The sequence below is a fragment of the Nannospalax galili genome, unplaced genomic scaffold (genome assembly GCF_000622305.1).
Source record: "Nannospalax galili isolate Female #2095 unplaced genomic scaffold, S.galili_v1.0 scaffold132, whole genome shotgun sequence".
NCBI lineage: Eukaryota > Metazoa > Chordata > Mammalia > Rodentia > Spalacidae > Nannospalax > Nannospalax galili.
Window position 1 is genome coordinate 2771096 of NW_008332644.1, and position 25972 is coordinate 2797067.

The 25972-nt window shown below is 41.7% G+C and overlaps 1 protein-coding gene across 1 annotated transcript in view; it reads left to right on the forward strand.

The window, feature by feature from the left end:
• Positions 1 to 25972, forward strand: part of Vopp1 (VOPP1 WW domain binding protein) — a 119363-nt gene that overhangs the window by 63104 nt on the left and 30287 nt on the right. The window contains exon 3 of the mRNA XM_008827549.3: positions 14304 to 14381. Within this exon, the coding sequence (XP_008825771.1) occupies positions 14304 to 14381 (78 nt within the window). The remainder of the gene's footprint in view (positions 1 to 14303; positions 14382 to 25972) is intronic.

The following is a 25972-nucleotide window of genomic DNA, read 5'->3' on the forward strand; positions in this document are numbered from 1 at the left end:
GGAAGAACTGAAAGAACAAAATCAGATGGCGAGGTTGTCACTTCGCTCAGGTTCATGTATCCTTCAGATACATGCTGAGCCCCAAAATATCATGCTCCCCAGACCATGGGGGCTGGTCGCGACCAACACAAATACACAGCAACACAGGAACACCGACACTGACTCAGGTGTGCAGCTCGGAATAACAGATGACAAGGAAGTTCCTTGTCCAGACGAGATCCACAGAAATCTTACAGATGAACAAAAAGTTCTACAGATGTGGGTCTCACAGTCCTGGAGCGTCCCCCAGGCCGGCAGGCAAAGCTTAAAGACTCGTCAGTCCTGCTTTTGCACTGCCCAGAAATACAGACGGGATCCCCAGATTCTACAGATGCTGCACTATCAACAAAACCAGACAATACAACACAGAGGCTGGCCAACTCACCTCCCCGCAAGGCTCGAATTGTCCTGTGGCTCCCTCTGACCGACAAATCTCGGTGGAACCTCCAAATGTAGGAGAGAAAAACCACAGAGGACAAGCCAGCCTTCGGGTTGCAACAGCAAGAGGTTTATTTAGTACACAGGTACCTGTGGGCACAAAGTCTCCTCGGAACGCGGTTATTGGTTAGTTTAAACTATTACAAAATGCTACAGGGAGAGCGGGGAGCTTACTTATCACTAAGCCAGATGTCTCAACCATAAAACTTATTTATCAGTGAGTTGGAGATGTCTCGGCCATGAAACTTACTTATCGGCAAGCCAGATGTCTCAGCCATAAAACTTACTTATCGGCAAGTTGGAATCCTTGACCGGTACGCGACCTGCCTGAGAGACTTCATGACTCCTGACTTTTTATTTTTTTCAGTACAATTAGGGGGCACAATTTCAATGTCTGAGAAAGACCCTTTTTAGCCCATTTCTAGTATTGGTTAGAAGTTAGCTGGGTATCCTTGAGGTGGTGAGCGACGCCACTGTGGTTTGAATGAGAATGTTCCCCATAGACTCCAAGTATTGGTACACTTGGACTCCCATTTGTGGTGCTGCTGGGGAGGGTCATGAAACCTTTAGGGGGAGTGGACATCCTGGAGGAAACACATCATTGGGGCTTTGAGAGTATATTGCTTGCCCATTTATAGTCTGGCTCTCTGTTTCCTTTGCTTGCATAAAAATGTGAGCTCCCAGCTTTCTGCTCCAGCTGTCTCCTGCCTCCATGCCGCCCCATCATGATGAACTCTAATCCCTCTGGAACTGTAAGCCCAATAAACTCTTCCTTGTATAAGTTACCTTGGTCATGGTGTTTTATCACAGCAACAGAAAAGTAACTAATACAGCCCCCAATACCATAACTGGACTCTCTGGAGGAACCCCTTAGATCTGAAGTAATGTCATTTCTCTGCAAGAAATGCCACTTTTCTATGGTGGTTTGGGGCCTTCTGTCCAGATGCTCTGCCCACAGAGAACATCAGAGAAAGATGCAGTATCTGGGAGACTTGGAGGCAGCCACGGGTGAAGATGGTCCTGTGTCTGTGTGTTGGACACCAGTGTGATGCAAAGCTATGGATAATAGGAAGTGGTATCCCAGAGGCCTCCTCTCTACTGCTTTCCTACCAATTGTGCAAGCAAAGGTCCTCCATAAAGCCTTAGGTGGAGCACTTCTCTCTTCTTTCCCCCTTTCCTGAAGGAGGTTGTGGTTGTGTCCTTCCTTGGTACACCTGTGCCAGTTTACCATTTCTTGTATCATATTCGCTTTGTGTTGCTGAAGTAATAATCCATGTTATCTCCTCTGTAGACTGGAGCTTCATTGAAGGCTCAGGCCCTGGCCTACTGATTTTCCTGCCTGCTTGGTTAACACAGGGCCTTGCCCATGGAAGACATTCACTATATATCTAGTAAATGAAACAAATGTTGATTTGTAGGAGGATTGGAAAAGGAAAGAACAATTCTGGTAGCATTTTTTGGTGATGTAAAGTACGAACTAATGTTCCCAGAAGGAAGCTGCACCTTCAAACTGAACCTTCTGCAAGGCCAATTAACTGATTAGAATTTCAGTGATTGTGGAGTGTTTGACATGCTGCATGTCCAAAGCCAAATGATCTTGGGCTCTCTTTAGCCCTCTTAATAGCCATGTATGACCCCCCTTTGCACATTACCTAATGTCTTTTGTGGCTATTAGGTAAATCATTGGAATGTATCAGTAGAACACTAGTATTAATTTAGCAGACCACTAGCTTCCACCAACGCAAAAGCTAAGACTGTCATCAGATGGCATCTGAGCCTATAACAGAGCTTCCCTCTTTGCTGTAGCTAACCTCTCTTGATGTTTCCACCAATGTATTTGAAAAGTGTCTTGATTTATAGCTTTCTTTGCTCTGTTCCTATAGAAACTTCCTGAAACTGTTACCATGTTGGAACACGGAATTGGGGTGACCTAAATCTGTGGTCCCAGACATGGTCACTCATATTTAGTTACAGAATAAACTATCTTTTATCCCCTTTGGAGTTAAAGTTATATTTTTGCATCAACAAAGTGTTTTAGGGGAAGAAAAGTCAAGAGACTTTCTGGTCCACCTCCACCTCTGCCCTCAGGTATAATCTTGGTCAAACTTCTAACTTGCAGAGACTCCAGTTCTATGTCTATGTTGGTGAATCTTAAAGAATTCATCCCGTTGGTTCCATGACACTCCAGCTGACTGAAGAGTAATTTCTAGCTTAGAGAATGAAAGATGAATGACTAAGAAGGTTCATAGTTTGCAACAGAGATAAACAACAAATGTGAGATACATTTTTAGCTAATTAAGGAGCTGACTTATTTGCCAAATGCCATCCCACATTTCCATTCAGATCAGCAAATACTCTGCAAGTCTCAGTAATGACAAGACATTGGGAAAGACAGCCTGGCAGTGGGTTGGATCCAGGACTCGGCCTCTCCCTCACTGGTCTGGATCTCCAGGTTCCTTCAATATTGTGTTAGAGTTGGGCTGGAACTTTTGAGCTTTTGGATAACAAGTGCATGTATGTTTGTTCTGGCAATGCCTTTTTGCACACCAGGTGATGATCTTAGATGTGCTGGTCTGTTGCCTGCTGTCCAGTTAGTGATTGAGTCTTCTTGATTGAATACAGGAGATTTTAAACAGTGAGTAACCTCATAGTCCTCTAACAGCTAGCCAGGTAGAAAAGGTTTGACTTCAAAGACAGTGATCACCTTACCTCTATTCTCTTAGAATGCTTAGGAAACTTTAAGAACAATGACACGACATCACTGGGTCCTCAGCCATTACCCTGAACCTACAGCACCTTCAGAGATCTTCTGCATGATGGGATCAGATCTCTGGCTTCCATGAGGATGAGGCAGAGTGACAGAGGGGCTTTGGGTTTTGGTATCCCTGTGTCACATTTCTAGGTCACTGATTCAGATCTAAATGTCCTTAGAGGAAAGCATGTGTAGAAGCCTCTTTTTAAAAACATTGTTATTTTTATGTGTATGAGTGTATTGTCTACATGTATGTAAGTGCACCTGTGTCATGCCTGGGGAGGAAAGAAGAGGATGTTGAATTCCCTGGTAGTAGAGTTACTGATGGATGTTAGCTGCCCCGTGGGTGCTGGAAATGGAACCTGGATCCTCTGAGAGCAACCAGTGTTCTTAACTGCTGAGTCATCTAGCCCCGGAAGCCTCTTTGAAATCAAGTTCTTGACATTAGAAGGGAGTCCATAGACTGCATAACTGAAGGGAAAGGATGGAAGGGAATATAGGATGGACAGCGTTGGATCAATGATGAGGATAATAGTATCGGTGAAGTAGAATGAAGGAGTACGTTCCTCAAGGCCTGCCAATCAGGAGCTCCTGTCTCTGGCTTGTCTAGCACCTGGCAGAACCGAGTCTTCCCCCTCGACTGCTCTTCTCTGCCTGTGAATTTTAAATAGTCCACTTAAAATATTTATTATTTTTATTTTATGTGTATGTGTATTGCCTGCATGTATGTAAGTGCATCTATGTCATGCAGTGCCCTTGGAGGTCACATGAGGGTATCAGATTCCCTGGAACTGGAGTTACAGACGGTTGTTAGCCACCATGTGAGTGCTGGGAATCAAACATGAGTTCTGCAAGAGCAGCCAGTGCTCTTATCACTGAGTCATCACTTCAGCCTCATAAACAGGCCACTTTTAAGCCCTTTTCCCAAGTCCTTTGTTAGACTTTGCTTCTTTTCAAAGATTTGTGTTGCCCTGTGTGTTTATGTTTGTCTAGGTCCGTTTTTCTGCTATGAACAATGCTGTGAGTAGAGTGCCATTCCCAAGTGACAGGCTGTGTTGTACAACTTTTCCTGGAGAGATGTGAACTTACCCCAAATCGGGCATGAATGACAGACCAAAGAAGTGATTCTTTGCATGTCTAGCTTAGTTAACCAGTGAGTTTACTGTTCTCCTTACAGAAGTGTGCATGGGGGCTTTCTTAGAAGAACATAGCTACATCACCAAAAAGCCCACCCTAGCCTGGATAAGGACCCATAAAATCTGCATCTCTGGAGCTCCCTGCAGAATGGGAAGGCAGCTTGGCTAGTGGGAGAGTCTCTTCTCCCCAGCATGTACTTGTACAAAAAGTACTGATGTTTTTCCTGGGGGTACAAAATAAAAATAGAAGTTCTTCAAGTAAATGCCATAAACTTCCCAAGTACAAGCAGTTTGAGTTTATGCAAGTTTGAAAGTGTCTTCTGGTATGTGTCTCCAAAGCAGGCCAGCAAGCGGCTATGTTGTTTCTCCTTGAAGTGGTGCTGTTTGACTCTGAACTGGGATGTGTTAAAAGGCCATCACAATATGACTGTGTGTCTCAACAGACAAGCACACTCCTGCTTGTACGGAAACTGTGTCAGGCCAGGAAGTCCAGTCAAATATTATCAGCAGAAGAAGAGCTAGTAATTCATCCTCAGTCTGTGAAACTTTTGAGTTGATAGCAGATCATAGCTCTGAAGTGTTGTGTTTGTAGAGATGGAAATTATTTTTTAAAATATACGATGTTGGAGCTGGAGAGATGGCTCAGCGGTTAAGAACACTGGTTGTTCTTGCAGAAGACCCGGGTTCGAATCCCAGCACCCACACGGCAGTTAAGAACTGTGTAACTCCAGTTCCAGGGGATCCGACAGCCTCTTCTGACCTCCACGGGTATTGCACGACATGGGCGCATTTACCTATACGCAGGCAATACACACATACACATAAAATAAAAATAAAATAAAAAAATTAAAGAAAATATACGATATTAAATGGGCATAGATATACAATATTAAAATAATCAAAATGTCTGTTCCTTTGACTATAGTGAACACATTGTGTGTCTAAACTCATCAAACTGTATAAATTAAATATATGCAGCTCTTTATGTACTAATTATACTTCAGTCACTTCTGCAAACTCATCAGAAAAACAAAACAGCTTTCCCCGTCCATCTGTACTCCACTCTGTCCACTCCACACACATACGTGTTGCTTGCCAGTAAAGAGTAACAGGTTAAAACCTCTGAATTTAGCTCACTGATTCTTAGTCTTGACTGTACTAGGATCACCTGAGGAATGACTCCCTAAAACGAGAGGGTTTTTTATTTGTTTGTTTGTTTAAGCTGCCAGTGCTGACAACTGTTGCTTGCTAGAGTGCTCCGCACAGAACTATACCACCTGGAGCTGCAGGACCCGCACCCACCCACCCAGGCCTCCCTGCTTGAGTTATGGCCACATATATGGATTCTACATGGATGGAACTTACCTCATTCAGAGGGGGCAGGAAAGCATCCTAAAGGAAAGGCTAGAGATGAAATCTTTCAGATTATGTTGTAATGAGACTGGGAATAATTGTTACATTGTATAATGAAAGAACTTGTTATAGGGAGACAAATTGGAGGTGAATGCTAGATTTTTGGATGACATGTATTAGTTAGGGTTCTCCAAAGGAACAGAAGTAATAGAATGAATATTTATAAAGGGGATTTATTAGATTGGCTTGCCAGATATGGTCCAGGCAGTCCATCAATTGTGCTCTCACACTGGAGAGGATGAAAATTTGGTAGTTACTCAGTCTTCAAGACTGGATGTCTCAGTAGTCCCAATCTGGTGCTAAAGGCCTGGGGAAGGGTTCCCTGGAGATTCCAGCTTCAGCCTGTGTTGGAAGCCTGAAGAAGTTGATTCTACTATCAGCAAAGGAATGCCACAGCAACAGGATAATTTTTCTAGTGAAAGCAAGCAGGCGAAAAGCAAAAAAGCCCCCTTCTTCCACATCTTTTTATCTGGGCTGCCACCAAATAACCAGTCTTCAAATAATCTGACCAAGAAAATTCCTGATCTACTGTGTCTGCTTAGAAGTCGTGTAGCAGTGGGCTATGCTTGGTACTACCTGCCCTCCTGCTTTACCTTCCTTTTCTGTCAACCTGCTGGTTCTGTTCCATTTCTGATACCTCCTGAGCTGAGCCAATACCAACTTTATTGTGTGCCCCCCCCCGCTGTTTCCTTTCCTTTGTTCCTCCACATAGTCTGCTAGACTTTAGGATGGTCTGGATTTTAGATTCCAGCTTGAGGTCACAGAAAGATGCCACTTTGTTTTCGGGCCCAGGTCTGACTATAGCATCATTGGACATTGATGTGGGATTAAGGCATCTGCCACTGAGTCACAGTGGGAGGAGGAACAGAATCAGTCACGTAATATTTGGAATTCTGGGGTCCCAGCAAAACTCATCTCACATTCATCAGCTAAATATCAGAAAATCTGAAGAAATAGTGAATTCCTTGAGTGACAGAATGAGGTTCCAAAAGCTTTTTACAGGCTAAAATAATGGGGCCAGATTTCATAAGTTAGCATTTGTTTAATGGGTAGGCACAAAGTCCTATTTTTGTTTTTTTGGGGGGTTTTTGGTCTTTTTGAGACAGGGTCTCCCTGTTGCCCCAGCTGTCCTGGATTCACTATGGAGACCAGGCTGGTCTTGAACTCACAGAGGTCTGCCTGCCTCTGCCTCCTGAGTGCTGGGATTAAAGGTGTGCACCACCACGCCTGGCACAAAGTCCTATTTTTTGTCCCCAAGCCCTGCTGAGCCAGCACAGCATGGGAAGGCAGAACTTACTGAGTCCAACTTGTTTAGCTGATAGAATGTTCTTTACCATTCTCTTCTCTTATAGTGGCTATTACTGTTTGAGGCCACAGTAAGTGTAGAAATGGGAGCAAACTGGGATCCTTCCTGGTAAAGGGAAGTCAGCATTATCCCCAACCTGGGCATGGTCTCTTGGGAAGGACCATGAGAGTCCTTTTAGACATGGAAATGGCTAGGTTTGTGAGTAGAAAGTCAAATCCATAGGGGCCAGACTTGGAGTCTTTGCTGGGAAGAATGCCCATTGACATAGAAGTCACAAGCCTTAGGAGTCCTGCAGCCGGGAGGTGGTGGCCCCTGGAAGTTTCCCCACCAAGTGTAGTTGTGGTCGAGTCTTTGTTTCTAGTCATGTGCAGAGCTCCTTAAGGTTGTAGGAGGTTTGCCAAAGCTACTGGGTGAGTGAGGGCTGCCTCTCTGTTCTGTCCTCAAGTACTGCTTTTCCTGTGGAGTTTTTACTGAAACTTTGTGGAGCTCTGTTTTATTTTTCTTGAAAGCCCAGTTTCTAACAGGTAGCTAATTAAAGGTCTCTGGTAGTCTTCAATATATTTCCTGATTCTAACTCAAGAAACCTTTGATCATCTGCCCTGGGCCTAGTTCTGTGGTAGGATCATATAAATGGGTCTAGACACCAAACAAAAAGATTTGATATTTGCACAGGGGGGGTAAAAAGGTGTCCTGACAGGCACAGGAAGGAAGAGAATGGCCTATGGAGACAAATTACTGTAGGCAGGGAAAGGATTGAATTTTCTTTTTTAATAAGCTGAATTCTTACTATGGTGTCTAGTCTGTTGGAATTCCTGAATTTAAATGATTTTTCTGTCTCAGTGGTTGGTGTCTCACATGTGCCACTACCCCTAAGGACTAGATATTAAGTGAAACAATGTTAAAATTCTAAAGTTTTATTTTACCCACACTCTGTCATTTACAACCCCCCATGATGATACTAAGTGGCAACTGCCAAGATTATCACCATATTTTGCGCCCTGAACTCCTGTTATCCACCAGATGCAGAAAACTTGCTACATAACATTTTTACTACATACTACTCAACATCTGTCTGGGTCGGATTGCTCTAACACTTTGAAGAATGGGTGATTGAAAACAAGATTCAATCACATCTTGGTCATTCTTAAGGCTGGAAGCCCACGATCCCTGTGTCTTACTTACTTGGTGTGTTAAGGGCTCTCCTCCTGGTTTGCAGACAGTCACCTTCTCTGTGGAGAGCACAGGGCACAGAACAAAACAGGCTTTCTAATGCCTGGTCCTATAGAGACACTGGTTCCAATAAGTAGGGCTTTACCTTCCTGACCTGATCTTTTGCCAAGGATTATTTCCCATTCCATTGGGGACTAGAATTTCTACATATGGATCTTGCAGAAGGCGAGGGGGGCAAGAATATTCACTCCCCCACAGTAACGGTTCTAGTCACTTCACTTTCTATTGCTGTGATAGAAACACTGACCAAAACCAACTTGGTGAGGAAAGGGTTTATTTTATCTTACATCTTCCAGGTCACAGTTATCACTGAGGGAGGCCAAGGTAGGAAGTCAGGACTGAAGCACAGACCATAGAGGAATGCTGCTTATTGGCATGTTCCCCTGGCCTGTGCTCAACCTGCTTTCTTATACAATCCAGGCCCACCTGCCCAGGAGTGGCACCCACAGTGGGCTGGGCCCTCCCACATCACTCAACAATCAAGAAAATTCCCCACAGACATGGCCACAGGCCAATCTGACAGAAACAAATCCTCAATTGAGGTTCCCTCTAACCAGGTGTATCAGGTTGACAATTAAAGCTATCCAGCACAGCAACCAAAAGAAATCTTTATATGCCAACATTTCTATTCAAAATAGAATTTTTTTTCTACCTTTATTAACATCAAGAATTCCCTGATGTCATCTTGTTCCATTCTTCATGTTTATATGACCTAAAGGGTTACAATAAATATGTCTGGTGGCCAGACCCTCTTCACTCCTGGGCTGTGCTGAGAATGACATATGCTTATTTCTGAGTCTCTAAATACTCTCAAAGGGACATCCTGTTATATTTGCATTTACATTTAGCTGCTGCTAGGACAAGTTTCTAACTTATGACCCATAAGCACCCAGACACATTCTTCCTTTCACATTTTCTAAGGACTGCATCACTTATCACTTATGAGAGCAGCTTAGATGTCCTGATGTTATCTTTGTGATATACTGAGTTACAAATCAACAGCTGCTCAGTGAGCTGTCCTGTTCTCTGACCTTATCAGAAGTCTGTGTTTGGATCCCAGAATGCAGTGTGCAGAAAGCAATTTTAAGGGCCCATTGTGCCGTATAAGGGTTCCAGGCCGATGTGATTAGGTGTGCTGATGGGTGAGTTTGGTTGAATATTGTTCTTCTCTACTACCAGTCTGAGAATTTATGCATCTGGTGGCATGCAGCAGAGCAAGAGGGAAATCCATTCTGCCATCACCACGTTCCTTTGTTTTCTATCCAATTCACTTTTAATGGCTTCCTTAGGAACACAAATGCCATGTCTAGGTTCAGGGTATGCAGAGCATGTTGGATGATGGACTTATTGAATGTGCTAGACCATCTGGTACTATTTTCTACTTTTGATTAAGCTCAGAGTTGTAGTTAACATTTTGTATATGGTTGTGGCTATCTGAAGTTTCAGCACGGTGTGTTTAGTGCCCTGGTTCACCAGCAGCTTCACTGGCAGAAAGCAGCAGAAGGAGAGGATGAGAGTGTTGCTCTGTGGGTAACTGTGTGTCCCTTCAAGTGGACAGCACTTGCCAACGTCCACACTGAGAACCATGCCAGAGCTGCAAGTGGGCCTTGAGGATGCTTAGGAATGACTGGATGTCCAGTAAAGGGACCATAAAACGTGCTTTGTGTTTTGAGAAAAGAAAGTAGAAAATCAGTTGACAATATGTATTTGTAGCTGACATTTCAAAATTAGATCATGAAAATTGAGTTTGAATATAAATGTTGAATCTTACCAAGAGGAGGAATTTGAGTTAAAAACATACAACCCACTGTACTCATGATACTCTGAGAGAGATGTGTGATCAGACAGGGGTGAGCATGTATGCATGCATACATATAGGTATATTAATAAGTACAGGCAATAGTTACCTATATATTTAAATGTTTATATACAAAAACACCCAAATTTCTAAACAAGGAGCTTTAAATATATACCTAAAAGCTAGTAGATGTTTTTCTGCTTCCTCTATAGGATGCTTCAGGGCTTAGGTTTCAAGGGATGGATGGTTCCTTATAAGGATAACACTGAAAGTGAAACATTTTGGCAACTTAAGCTCTTGAAAGATGTGTGCTCTCATTTGTGAGCATGATACCTTCTAAAATTCATTGTTGGAGGATATTAAATAGTGGATCTAGGAGCAAAAGTGACAGTGGCCATTTGACCAACCGTGTTTATCCTAGGCAGAAGATGTGGGAGACCAGAAAGAGATCTTGGCTCACCATGTGGGCAGTAGAAAATGACCTCATAGTTGGAGACTTGGACCTAAGGCTCCCAGAACTGCCCAAGGAGCTCAAAGAAGCCAGTTTTGGACACAACAGAACCTTTGTGTCCATATTTTGCTTGGGACTGTCTGAAGAAATATGTTTTATAATGCATTCTAGTGCATGCATGTGTATATATGATGAAAGTATGTTTTAGAAACAATTCTTATGCGTAAGGATATCAGACATTTTAAAATAATGATTTCACCCTCTTAATTTTAGTTTGTGATCACACCAGCGATCACAGCAGCCAGGAAACACTGTTCTTGTGTACATAGCATTGTGAGTGCATTGCTGTTCACGCCAAACCACGCCTGTGCCTTGTTGCCTCTCATTAGATTATTTCAGTTCTTTAATGATTGGTATCTGCTGACTATAGAAAGTTCTTGACACAGAATGCTATAGGCTTTTCTGGGACTCTTTCTATCCAAAATGAATTTCCAGGTTCAACTCAAAGCCCCTGCAGATGATATCCAAGAGCGTTGCTGATTCCTGTCCATGGGCTTGGTCATAGGGACCTCCTGCCCTTTCCCTGGGGATTGTGCTGCTTTGTTCATGTTGTCTTTATAATTTGTAAGCAGTTTATAAAAGGAGGGCCAAGGAAGAAGAGGGAAATCAAGTGGGGACAGAGAAAGTGGCCCTGTCAGTGATGGATTCAGTGTGGTCAAAGTGGTAGCATTCCAGAAAAGTCCTGTCCTCACCTGTTGTCTGTATTAGTTACTTTCCATGTTGCTGTTGTAAAATACATGACAGAAGCACTTAAGGATTTGTTTTGGCTCACCGTGATCCATCATGGCAGGAAAGGCCTAGTAATAAGCATGGCTGGAGCAACGAGGCACTTTCTCCTTGTTACTCAGCCTGGGACCACAGCCTGTGAGGTGCTGCCACCCACATTCAGGGTAGGTCTTCCCCCCTCAGTTAAACCTTCTGGAAATGTCATCAAAGACATACCTAGACGTTTTTCTCCTTGGTGGTTCTAAGTCTCATCAAATTGACCATCAAGATTAGGATCACACTGTTTAAGTTTACTCTTGCTATCAGTACACTGTCACCAGGGATGAGAAGACATCAAATATCCCTGAAATCTTATTTATATCTTGCATATGGGTACCTGGTTCAGAACCTAAACAGGTATCTGTAAGCAGTGCTTATACTCTATAACTTTTGCTGTTATTTATTCTGCTTTTTTGTATGGAATTGTTACAAACTTAGTCAACTGAAGCAGCATGCGTGTTGTGTTGCCTCACGTTGTCTGTAGTTCCTAAGTGTGAACACAGCAAAAGTAGGTTTTCTACTCATGTCATACAAGGCTGAAGTTAAGAGCTTGGTTCAGTTGTGTTCTCATCTGCAGCTTGCAGTTCTTCAGGCTCTTTATGGCCATTCACAGGATTCAGTGCCTCAAGGCTGTAGGCTTGAGGCTCAGTGCCAAGGACCAGCATGCATTCCTAAGCCACTTGGCTCTCTTGTGCAGGTGTAGTTCCTCTTCAAAGCCAGCAGGAGAATCTGAAGCCTGCCATGGCAAGGTCTTTTATTTCACATTGTCTTACTCTTCAGTGGACTTTGTAGTGACCATTCCATTTTGTTTAGGGGACCCTGAAGAGGAAGGAATCATGTAGGCAAACACACCAGAGTGAGAATCTTAGGGCCGTTTTGCATTCTACCTGCAACACTATTGTATATACTATGAATTTAGCATAATTTTTAAGAATGCTTATCTTGGAGCTGGAGAGATGGCTCACTGGTAAGAGCACTTGCTGCTCTTCCAGAGGACCTGGGTTTGATTCTCAGCACCGACATGGCAACTAACAACCATCCATCTTAACTCCAGTTCCAGAGGATCTGACACCCTCTTCTGACCTCCTTGGGCACTGTACAACATGGGTGTACTTACATACATGCAGGCAATACACTCATACAAATAAAATAAAAATAATAAAATATTTTTTAAAAAGAATGCTAATCTTTGTAAATCCACGATAGGAACCAGACCCATCTCTTTAGTTTACACTTAACTGATTTCCATCCCCCCAACAGCAGGAATCCTGTTTTTGCCTTGAGTGCTCCTTTCCCCTCCCATACCCATAAGCATATCCACATAGACGCTGTGTTTGACATTACTTACCCAGGAGTGCTGTGATGGTTGGGGATGTTTGTGCAGGCTCTTGTTAATTCAGCCCTGGTCCTGGTCACTGGGATCCCTCATATCATATGTTTCCTTCTTTCTCATCCTGTCCTTGAGCACTGTTTGTTTTCCCATTGCTGTGATAAAATACTCCAATGAGAAAAGGTTTATTTAACTCACATTCCAGATTATAGTCCATCATTGCCAAGAAGTCATGGCAGCAGGAGCTCACAACAGCCAGTCACATCACATCCATAGTCAGGACACAGAGAGTGTCAGATTACATGCAGATATCTGCTCAGCTACCTATCCTCTTTTTTACCCAGTCATTGATCCCCTGCCCAGGAAATGGTCCTGCCCACAGTTAAGATAGGACTTCCCACATCAGTTCATATAATCAAAGTAATCCCCCACAGACATGCCCAGAGACCTATTTCCCAAGTGATCCTAAATTTTGTTGAGTTGACCATTAACACTAACCGTCACAAGCGCTTTGCTCCAGCATGCTGCTGCGAGGCCTGTGGCCCAAGGACTGCAGGAAGAATGCCCTCAATCCCAAACATTGAGGCCTTTGTGCTGGCTCAGGCCACTTGTGGCCCAAAACCCCTGTTTAAAATAATATTACCCATGACTCTCCTCCCTCTGTCCCCAACTTCCTGTGCTTGCTTTGTTTTTGACTTAGGTAGAACTTTCTACCATTAAACAGAGTTCCTGTTTTTTTTTTTCTTATTTATCATTTGCATCTTTCTTATAAACAAAGCTCCTGCTTCTCTGGGTTTGATTGCTCCATTCCCAGCACCCAGAATGAAGCTCGCTCCTAGTAGCTCTTCAGTGCTTGTTGGAGGCCAGGGTGCTTGGATTATGAGAATCAGCATTTTTATTTTATTAATTAAAAATATTTTCTTTATTATTTTATTTTATGTGTGTGTGTGTTTCCTGTAAGTATGTAAGTGCAGCCAGTGCTTTTAACTGCTGAGCCATCTCTCCAGCCACTATTTTTATTTATATTTTAAAAAATTTAATGTATGTGAGTGTTTTGCCTGCATGTATGTAAGTGCACTTGTGTGTACAATGCCCATAGAGGCCAGAAGAGGGCATCAGATCCCCAGAATTGTATTCACAGTTGTTAGCCACCATGTGGGTCAGTGCTCTTAACCATTGAGCCATCTCTCCAGCCTCATTAGAAGCATTTTTATTTTTTAAATTCTTTTGGTCTTTTTGAGACAGGGTCTCTCTGTAGCCCCAGTTTTCCTGGAGCTCACTATGTAGGCCAGGCTGGCCTCGAACTTAGAGATCTGCCTGCCTCTGCCTCCCGAGTGCTGGGATCAATGCATGTGCCACCACAACCAGCTTTCAGAAGTTAGCACCTGTCTGTTAATCCTACTTTGGTATGGGATGTGGTAGTTTTAATGCCTTCTCTGGTCCTGAGGGACTCTGTCCTGAAGGAATCTATGATGGTCTTTCCTCCTAGGAATGCTTATACTCAAATCTGGCTGGGACTACATGATGAGACCCATCACTGTTTTTGACTCAGAATTGTGACCAACCTGTGTCTTCTGTCCTGCAGATGCCGCTCCTATGAAGATTGCTGTGGTTCCAGGTGCTGTGTCCGGGCCCTCTCTATACAGAGACTGTGGTATTTTTGGTATGTTTCAAGTATTTCTTTTATTTTTTAAAAAAATGTATTGAATATTGAATTTTTGTGAGTTTCATACAATATAATTTGATGGTATTTAGATCCCCTTCCCCAACTATACCTCCCCCAACTGTCCCATGCCTAATTCAATATAGTCCACTATATATACAATGTGGCCTATAGAGTCCGATTTGTGAACCCACATGTCCCTCAGCATGGGTCCATCCACTGGAGCCTGGTCAACCTACCAAGAGAACTAATCCCTGTAAGAGGATCCCATGCACTTCCCCATGTCTATGCTGGGATTTTTCTGGTTTGAGCTTGTTGGGACTTATGCATTCTATCACCATTGGTTTTGAGTTTATATGAGTAATTGACCAGCTGTCTGGAAAACTCTGTTTTCTTGTGGTCATCCACCACCTCTGGCTCTTACAATATTTCCTGTCCTCTTCCAAAATGATCCCTGATCCTTAGGTGGCAGAAGTTTGAAATAGGTGACCTATTCAGAGATAGAGAACTCTGCAGCCTCTTATTCTCTGCGTATTGGCCAGCTGTGGGTTTCTGTGTTAATCACCATCTGCTGCATAAGGAAACCTCTCACATGTGTAGAGGTTGCATTGAAAATGTGTCACTAGGGCTAAGCATTTCACAGACAATTATTCTCTGCATTTGATCAGTTGTGTAACTGTAATAATCTCCATCTGCTGCAACACCAAGCTTCTTTGATGAGTGATTAGAGGCACATTTGTATGTAAACATAAGGATGCATATTTAGAATACAGTAGGAAAATATGTTGGTCTACAGATGTGATTTTCTCTAAAATCTATGACCTCTCCAGCCATGTGTGCTTGGCTACGTTTACAGTACCATCCGTGCGTTCCGTGCCATTGAGCAGGCCTTAGTTTCGATTAGACAACTGTTGATTACCCCCAAGATAAAAATGCCACTACTGTACCAATAGCAATAGTTTGCTGGGACAGTCATAGTTGTTTATTGTGCTTTACAGCTGGGTAGGACCATTGACTGGTTTTCTCCCTTGGTAGCTTGTATAGATAGTATCCTCTAATACCATGAGAACTAGTCTTCAGGGAAGAGGCTTCCAGGTCAGTTCCACCTTGATTGTGCCAAGTCCTGTGTTCAAAGTATGACCTATCTTCAGCAGTAGGGTCTTACCTTCAAGTTCTGGGAGGGTTTTTTTTTTTTTGAGAGAGAGTCTCTTAGACTGCCCTGACCAACAACTTGAAGGGAGGCTTCTCCTGCCTAACACTGTTTTCTGTTACACAGCCTTCAGATACACACACACACACACGTGTGTGTGTGTGTGTGTGTGTGTGTGTGTGTGTATGTGTATTTTTCACTAGGCCTTTGAACCAATACATTTCCCTCTGTTTTTTCTTACCCTCTAAGCATTATTTCTCTCTCTCCTTAACTCCCCCTATATAACACTCCCTACTCCCTCTCCCCAGTTAAACTACCCTTCTTTCCCCCATTTCTCTTTGATAACACCTGTCTCTATAATGTTCTGAATCTTTTTGGTGTTTGTTGTGATATTTCCCCTTTTGTCTCTGATTTTGTTGATTTGGATTTGCTTTTTCTTTCTTTTGGTTAACTGGACTAAGGGTCTGTTTGTTTTGTTTATTTTTCAAAGAATACGCTCTGAGATTTATCGAGTCTTTGTATTGTTTTCTGTTTTTATTCCATTGATTTCTGCCATGATTTTTGTTATGTCTTCTCATCTGCTGGGTTTGGATTTGGTTTGTTCTTGCCTTTCCAGATTCTTGAGTTGTACCATTGTTTGTTACCATTCATTTGTGCTCTTTCTGATTTTTTAATATAGGTGCTTTAGAGCTATAAACTTCTCTCTTAGGACTGTTTTTAATGTGTCCAAGAGGGTTTGTTGTGTTCTGTTATCATTTTCATTTAATCCCAGGAATGCTTTTATTTCTTTCTTGATTTCTTCTTTGACCCATTCTTTATTCAGGAGTGCTGTTTAATCTCCATGAGTTTGTGTAGTTGCTAGAGCTTCTTTTGCTGTTGATTTTAAGCTTTATTGCATTGTGGTCTGATAGAATGCATAGAATTATTTCATTTTTTTTTATTTGTTGAGGTTTATTTTGTACCCTAGTATGTGGCCAATTTTAGAGAAACTTCTGTGGGCGGCTGGGTAGAATATATATTCTTTGGTGCTTGGGTGGAATATTGGTTAGGCTCATTTGGTGTATGATACCATTTAATTCAGATGTTTCTCTGTTTATTCTTTTTCTAGTTGACCTGCCCATTATAGAGAGTAGGGTGTTGAACTCACCTCCTGTTTCTGGCTTTGGGTTAATCTGTGTCTTAAAGTTCTATAGTACTGTTTTTATGAAGTTGGGTGCACCAGGGTTTGCTGCATATGTATTCATGACTGTAATGTTTCCTTGGTCAGTTGTTCCCTTGATCAGAATGAAGTGACCTTCTTTATCCATTGTGATTCATTTAATTTGAAGTCTACAATGTTAGATTTTAGAATCTCAATGCCTACCTTTTTTGGTGCCATTTGCTTGGAATATTTTTTCCATCCTTTCACCCTAAGGTAGTGCTCATCCTTCAAGGTGAAATGAGTTTCTTATAGACAACAAAAGATGGATTTTGTTTCTTGACCCATCCAGCTAGTCTGTGTCTTTTGACTAGGGAGTTGAGGCCATTGATATTTAAAGTTATTATTGAAAAATGTGTATTGGTTACTATTGTTTTAGTTTCTGTTTGTGTTTTGATCCTGTTTTGTGTTTCTGTCATTATACCTTAGTTTCTTTTCTTTCTGTAGCCTCTTGGTTATGGTTATTACTTTCTTTAGTCCTTTGTATTGCTTTGAGTATTCTCTATAGTGCTGATTTGGTGGACATGAAATTTATTTGTATCATGAGAGATTTTTCTTTCCCCTTTGACTATGACAGACCATTTTTCTGGGTGAAGTATCATTTAGAACTTGGAATACTTTGCTCCAGGTTCTTTTGGCTTTTGTAATTTGCATTGAAAAGTCAGCTGCAATTTGATGGGTTTTCCTTTATATGTTACTTGTCTTTCTTTTATAGTTTTTGGTATTTGTTCTGTGAATTTAGTGTTTTCACTATGATATGCTGCTCAGGTCCATTTGATGTTCTATGTTCTTCTTGTATCTGTATGGGTATTTCTTTCCTAATTTAGGGAAATTTTCTTGTATAATCTTATTGAAAATCTGATCATTGTCATTGATATGAAATTCTTCTCCTTCCTCTATACCTGTGACGTATAGATTTGATTTTTTCATAGTGTTCCACATTTTCTGCACATTCCATTCCTGTGTTTTAAATTTTCTTTCATATTCTTTGCCTGAGCAGTCCAGTTTTTCAACTTTATTGTTTAGTCTTGATATTCCATTTTCCATTTCATTCATTCTATTGGTGAGGCTTTTCCTGTCATTTCAAATAGGCTTATTTAGTTTTTTAATTCTGTCTTCTTTTCAGCTCAAGTTTTCTTCAGTATTTCTATTTCTTTTTTGAATTCACTTTTTAAACCCTGAACTGTCTTTGTTATTTCATTCTTCCATGTTTTTGTGTTTTCTTGAACTTTAGTCGGAGTTTACCTCTGAGTTCTTTGAGTTGTTTGTGTGTTCTGTAAATTAATTGAATTCCTTGATCATGCTTATGACTGTTTTTTTAAATTCTGTGTCTTGCTGGGTGTGGTGGTGCATGCCTTTAATTCCAGCCCTCGGGAGGCAGAGGCAGGCAGATCTCTGTGAGTTCCAGGCCAGCCTGGTCTACATAGTGAGTTCCAGGCCAGCTGGGGCTACAAGGAGACCCTGCATCGAAAAGACCAAAAAAAAAAAAAAAAAAAAGAATTCTGTGTCCTGGGATTCCTCTAGGTAGTTCTCATTGTAGAGCACTTCTATAGGACTGATGGGGTTTGGTAGGGACATATTGTTTTATTTTTCATATTATTTGTGTTTTTTCATTGTGGTCTGGGTATATGGATTTCTTTTGTTGGTTTTGTGTCTGATATGAAACTCTGGCCTGCCTCCAAGACGTTCATGGTGCCAGATGAAGTCCATCAAATTGTACCTTGAGAGAGGGTGGGGTGCAGAGTTTTCCTTCAGAGTAGCCTTGTGAAGGTCGTAGTCCTCAGAGAAGCCCCTTGGTAGTTTCTGTGAATACATTTGACTGTGTGATTAATAGGTGTTCTTTCATGGGATGGCACGGCACTGTGAAAAGGATTTCTGTAAAATCCACTGAGTGTTCCTTGAACTCATCTCCTTGATTACATATGGGGATCATGTACTAAGGGTTAAGTCTTCACACTCTTCCTGGCTTAAGCTTCTCTGTGACTCTTCTGATGTAACATTTAAAACCTCACTGAGAATGTCACAGTAGCCATTTGAATTGTTTTGTGAGATTTTGTCTTTTCTCTCTCTACAACTGTTTACAGTGTCTGATGAAGGAAATCAACCGGGGAGGTGGGGACTCCAAGTGTTGAATCACAGGAGATTTTCCTTAATCACATTGCCTGCCTTTACCATTGCCAGCTCCTTGATCTGGTTTTGGGCCCTTGGGGGTTGAGCATCCCCTATCCCCTTGGCCCCAGGCCAGGCCTCCCTTAGAACCAAGCACAGATAGCCATGCCTAGATGTGTGCACCCTCTGAGCAAAGAGTGCTGGTGTTCTGCACCCCCCAGACTATCTGGGCTCTTTAAGGTAGGTGAATTAGAACATTCAGAGAATCAGAAAGATAAAATAAGGTTTGAACAAAGCATGTGAAACATTGATGTGCCATGAAAAGACCGACTCTTCAGATCGTGGACACAAATAAGAGGGAGGCACCTCATGCTAAAGGCATATGGAACGTATTGGGTGAACTTAGAAAGTGCTCCAAATCTAGGCAAAGAGATAGTCATCTAGACTCAGGACCACTCTGAATGCCAAACAGATATTCAGCAGCAAACAGCCCAGAAAAAAATCAGCAGTGTCACATTATAGTTAAAATACTGTGTCCAGAGCAAAGAAAGAATATTGAAAACTATAAGACAAGCAGTATGCCGCGTACAAAGGGAAACATGCCAGGACAACATTGTATTTCTCAACAGAAACTTGACAAGCCAGCAGGGCACAGGACAGAGTACTTCAGAGTCCAGTAGATTACTGCTGACCATGATTACAGTATCAAACAAAGCTGTCCTTTATAATTGAAGAAAAAAGAAAAATTTAGCCTGATAAGCACAATCTAAGGAATTTCACAAACACTAAGCCTCCACTACAGAAGATACTTGAAGGAATCCTACATATAGAAGAAAAATATAAACACATCCAGGAGGCCACAGGAAAGAATAAACTACACTAGAATGGTGAATGTGCAAGTGAGGGCTGGGAAATTACCAAAATAACAAAACAGCAGTAATAAATACTTTTCAATAATAACTCTGAGTGTTAACAGTCTCAAGTTTCAATGAAATGACAGACTAGGAGATTGCATTCATAAAACACGGCCCTATAGAAAAGCAAACTCTGGTTGTTTCATTGTGTGGTCAACTAGCCAGTCTGCAAGTCAAGTCCAGAAGAACTGAGCCCTCAATTCAGAGTCTCAAGGGCTGAAAGGTAGTAACTGTGCTGTGTTCTTTTCTGGTGATCAGAAGCCTCCTCTGCAGTCATGTGACTGACTAGTGGCATATTCAAGCTCCTCCTTAACTTCCAGGAGTAACTGTGCACTCTTTAAAGGTAGCACTGGACTCCCAGCCCTGAGAACTCCTTTGTCTTCAAAACAAGGCATGGAGAAACCTTCCCACCTCCCAGCTTTGAGCCTCTGATAGGACTCTCCATCTAATCTAATTTATCTAATCAGCTTGCCCCTCCTCTCTAGGAGTAGAAGTGGAGAGCACCTCATTCATGTGTCGGGGTCACACATAGTAAATGCTAGTACATTGAAAGAAACTATGTGAAGGAAAATGGCAGACCAGAGCAGGCATGTTCTGTTGGTGCCTCCAGTGAATAATAAGGACAAAGCAACAATTGGAATTAGGGTGATGCCTAGATATTTCAGTCTGAATAAGAAAAGTAAAAGAGGGAACTTGACAAAGCAATAAAGTCCAGAGCCTGTCCCAGAAGGACTAGCTCAGTTCAGGGAGCTTCCGGCTCCCAGTTAGATGGAACCTGCCTTGTGGACTGCAGGAACCAGCAAGACAGAAAATCTGCATTGTACTTTCAGTAATAATCATTCTAAAGAACTGGAAAACAGCTGGACTGAGGACAGCAACAGCATTAGCAGAAGGAGATGCTAGGAAAAAACCTTGCTCTCCCTAGTGTTGGGCACAGCACTTGGTTTCCTGAATGAGCAGAAGAAGCCAGAAGCCATTTCAAAAAGACTCCTGCTGTGTGGGCTGCTTGGCAGTTGAGATTCTCAGTGAACCAGCATTTTGGGAAGCTTGTGGGTCTATATCCTGAAAGCTGGGCAGCAGAGTACTGCTAGACTACAGGAAAGAAACTCTGAATCAGAATTTACAGCATTCAGCAAGCTGAAAACTTGGTGGATCCAAAATCCGCAGGAGAATTTTCACATGGACTTTAGGCAGCATGCCATGCATTGGGAAGGACTGCACAGTGGCAGAGCTATTACCTACAGCTGGAACTCTGAAGGAATGCAAAGGCGTGCCCAGCAGCTGAGATGCCACCTGTGAAGCATTTTCCATAGCCTGGATGAACATCTGATCATCCATGGGGCTGCCTCTCATGCAGGAGCACCAGAGAAGACCTGGGCTTCTGAGAGCCAGGGGAGTCTCTTAATAGAGGCTCCAGATTAAATGCAGCTGTCCGGCTGGTTTTCATATCCTACATTCTCACACAGCTCTCTTTCGCCACCACAGCTATTCCTCCCTTATATAACACCCAGTGTCAAGTTAGCAGCCTTTCTCTCTTGGCGCTGCTCTCTCTCTCTCTCTCTCTCTCTCTCTCTCTCTCTCTCTCTCTCTCTCTTTCTCTCTCTCTCTCCCCCTCCCCTCTCTCCTCTCCTCCCTTTTTCTTTACTCTTTTCTTTTTCATCTTCCTTTCCCAAGGACCAGAGCTTCGTTTTTAGGGTCTTTGTGGCTCAGCCTTCTAAGAGGCTATCCTCTCCACCCCATGTTATCTGATTACACAGCTTCACACACCTCTCATTTCAGTTTACCTTTAGCCAAAACTCACTTTGCTTTTTGCCCCTATATATGGAAGTTTATGGCTACTAGTGCCTGCATTTAAAAAGTCATAGATCTTAAATAACGATGCACCTTAGGGCCTTGAAAAAGCAAGAACAAGCCAAACCCAAAAGCAATAGATGGAAACAAATTATTAAGATCAGGGCAGAAATGAATGCAGTGGAAACCAAAAATGAATACAAAATAAAATCAGTGAAATGGAGACATGGTTCTTTGAAAAGATAAGCAGATTGACCAAAGAGATAACAAGGGAGACGTTATTACAGATACCAATGAAATTTAAAAATTAGGACATACCTTAAAAACGTATATTCAACTAAACTGGAAAGTCTAAAAGAAATAGATGAAATTTTGGAGGTATATGAGATCTACTAAAGTTAAATCAAGATGAAATAAACAGTTAATCCAATTTTTAACAAGCAACAATATTGAAGCAATAATTTTTAAAGTAACAACGAAAGAAGGCCCAGGCCCAGATGGAGTCACTGGTGAATTCTACTAAACCTTTAAAGAGAAGGTAAATACTAATGCTTTTCAAATTACTCCATAAAATAGAAAAGGGGCACTTCCAAAGCCAGCATTACCCTGATACCCAAACCAGATGAAGATACAACAACCAAAAAGAAAATTATGGACCAGTATCTCTGATGACCATGCCTGCAGAAATTCTCAATGAAATCATCAGTGAAGTGCTTGAAAAGTGAACTGAAGACCACATCAAAAAGATCATTCATCATCATCAAGATGTCTTCATTCCAGATACCAAGGGATTGTTCAGCATATGCAAATTGATGAATTTAGTGCATCACATAAATGGTCTCACAGATAGAAATCACATGATCATTGCAGTAGGTTCAGAAAAGGCCTTTCATGAAATTGAATATCCTTTCATGATAAAAGCCTTGAAAAAATAAGAAATGGGGGGAACATATCTCAACATAATAAAGGTTATATCTGACAAACCTACCGTCAACATAATTGTAAATGGACAAAAGCTCAGAAGAATTTATCACACTAGTATCAGGAAAAGGTTGTCCACTATCTCCACTCCTATTCAATATAGTGTATGAAGTCTTAGTTTAAGCAGTAAGGCAAGTGAAGGAATCAAAGGAAGATGAATAGGAAGTCTAAGTGTCCTTATGTGTATGTGATATGATTCTATATGAGACCCTAAGAATCCACCACAAAACTCTTAGAGCAGATAAATATTTTGAGTAAAGTAGCAGGGTAGGAAATTAACATCCAAAAATGTTTTCCTGTGTATCAGTGACATACATAATGAACATCACATTCACAATTGCCTCAAAACATGAGCAATTAAAAAAAAACACACCCTGGAATAAACTAATCAAGGAAGTGAAGGACCTCTACAATGAATACTTTAAAACATTGAAGAAAGAAATTCACAGAGGCACTAGATGAAGAAAAGACTTGCCATGTTCATGAATTGGGAGAATCAATATTGTGGCAACAGCACTCTTACCACAAAAGCAGCCTGCCAGATTCAGTGTGATTCCAGTCAAAATTCCAATGCCATTCTTCACAGAAATATAAAGATTAACGGAAAAGCACCAGCACTGACAAAAACACCACCATTCTTAAAATTCACACAGAAACACAAAGGAACTGGGAGAGGCCAAGCATTCCCAAGTTGAAAAATAATGCTAGCGGTATCACCATACCTGGTTTCAGGTCCTACTACAGAGCCATCGCAGCAGAGACAGCATGGTGCCAGCACAAAACCATGTACATAGATTAATGGAATGTGTTGGTAGGCACAGATTAATCCAAATAACGACAGCTACTTAATTTTTTGAAAGGTGCCAAAAATATGTGCAAGAAAAATGATAGCATCTTCTACACATGGTGCTGGGAAAACTGAGTAGCTATACGTAATAGAATGAAATGAGACACGTATTCCTGAGCAGGTACAAAAATCAAGTCAAAATTGATTGAAGACATAAGTTCTAAAAGTCTAGAACTGTTAGAGGAAAACAGATAAGCACTTCGAGCTGTAGGGACAAGCAAAGATTTTATGAACAGCTCTCCATTAGCTCAGGAAGTAACACTAAGAATCGACAAATATAATTGTAGGGAATTAAAAAGTGCACAGCAAAGGAAGCAGTTTGAATGAAGAGAGAGCCGATAAACGGGGAGGGCTTTGATAGATGTACATCTGACAGAGGATTAATAGCCAGAATATGTGAAGACCTCTTAAAAACTAAATACTGAAAACTCTGACACTTCATTCACTAAATAGGCTAATGAAACAAGCAGACAGTTCTCAGAAGATGAGGGATTAATAGTCAATAACTACATGCAGAAGAGTTCAACATCCTCAGCCATCAGGGAGATGTGAATGAAATACCACTGAGATTCCATCCCACCCAAGTCAGAATGTCCATAATAAAGAAAACAGGCACCAACAAATGCTGGTGAAGCTCTATGGGAAAAGGCTCCCATATACGTTGCTAGCAGGCATGTAAGTTAGTCCAGTCACTGTGGAAATAAGTGTAATGGTTTCTCAAAAAAACTTAAAAATACAAGTACTATATCATCCAGCTGTGTCAAGTCTGGGTATATGCCCTAGGGACTCTTAAGTCACCACATCATGGATATGCTCAGGCATCCATATTTATTGCAGCACTATTGACACTATCCAAGTTATGAAATCAGCCTAGGTAGTCATCAACAGATGAATTAATAAAAGATGTGGTATTTATACACAATTGAGTTTTATTTAACCAAAGAATAAAATTACATTGTCTCTTGGAAGACAGATTTAAGTAATGACCTGACATAAAGCAAAATAAATCATTTTATTCCATGTTTTCTTTCATTGTAGATCATAGATTTGCTTATAGATACATAAAACTGTTTCTCTACATGACGTGAAAGTGGAAGGGAGACTGGAGGAAAGAGACTAGCAGGAGGAGGGCAGAGAACAGGGAGAGTTGAGGGATGAATGTGTTCACAGTACATGATCTACTTGAAAGAATTATGAAACCCAGTGCTATGTACTATCAATAGACACCAATTTAAACATTTAAATTGGCCGGGCGTGGTGGCGCACACCTTTAGTCCCAGCATTTGGGAAGCAGAGGCAGGAGGATGCAGGACAGCTGGGGCTACAAGGAGACCCTGTCTCCAAAAGACCAAAAAAAAAAAAAAAAGTAAAACTCTGTAAGAAGATGAGCCTCTTTAGCCAAATTCTCCAAAAAATAAGCATCTCTGTTTACATCTTAAAGTAAAAGAACTAGAATCAAAACGGGACAGGAGGACACAGGAAATGAGACTTCAGGTCTCAGTGCAGGGTTTGTTCTCACTGAGGAATCTCCTTGAGAGTACTTCCTGGCAGGAAGCAGGACTGCAGTGTGTGCTGGGCTGATAGTACTAGATGCAGTATGGTAAGGTTATGGGAATGGATCTAAAAATGATAAAACTTATCAAAGATTAGCTGTTTTTTTTTTTTTTAAAAAAAGAATAATAAGAAAACCTGCAACTATTAGCACCTTGGTGCTTACTGTGCTCAGCTTCATCTGAACTGGCCTCCAAGTGCTTTTGAGTTCTTGGCCAAGGTCACTTGTCAGAGGCAGGGGAACTTGATGAGATGGCACATGGGCTGAGCAGTGTCTTTTACACACAGAAGCTTTCATGAGTCCCATAAAGTAAGGCTCTTGCAAAGTCAAAGAGCCACTTGCCAGAAGACTTGGTCAGGTTACTAGAGTTGAGATTATGACATGAATTTCATCTGAAGGTATAGCCAGAACATCTGGGGATGTCAGTTGGAGGTGCCCTAGCTGAAATATAAAAGGCCCTTAGAGTCTGCTCCATACATGTCTTCTCTCAGCAAATCTGAGGTGCCTAGGATTCTGGGGCTCCTATGGAGAGGCCTCTGTGACAGCTACATTCTTGAAAGAGACAGATGTCTAAGCAGATAATAGCAAGCAGGTTGCTTTATGCCAGTGCTCTGCAAATAGTGTTCACAGCCTCTGATGCCAGGAAGCCTGGGAAAAGCTGCAAAACTTTTGAGCTGCTCTTTCAGTCAGGATGTTCTAGCTAAGAATCAGCATCTGCATATGATGGAGATGTCTGGGGCTGAATGAGAGGCTGTGGCATCAGTTTGGCCCCTCTGCTGACTTCTGTTTCTTTTCTATGATTTGGACGAGAATGGTTTTAAGAGACCCTGCCAGCTCTAAAGTCTTAAGTAATCTCTAGCCAAGGAGGTTGGAATGAAATTGTCAGGTTTTAAAAAAAGACAGCTGTTAGTACCCTTTATTAGCATTGTAAAGCACATGATGCCAAATAAAGACTGACAGGACTGCTCTGTTGATGAGCCAGCTCCTGGAGGTTCTCACACATCTGGAATGGATCCAGGCAGCAGGGTTTTGCATTACAGCTGCACCTG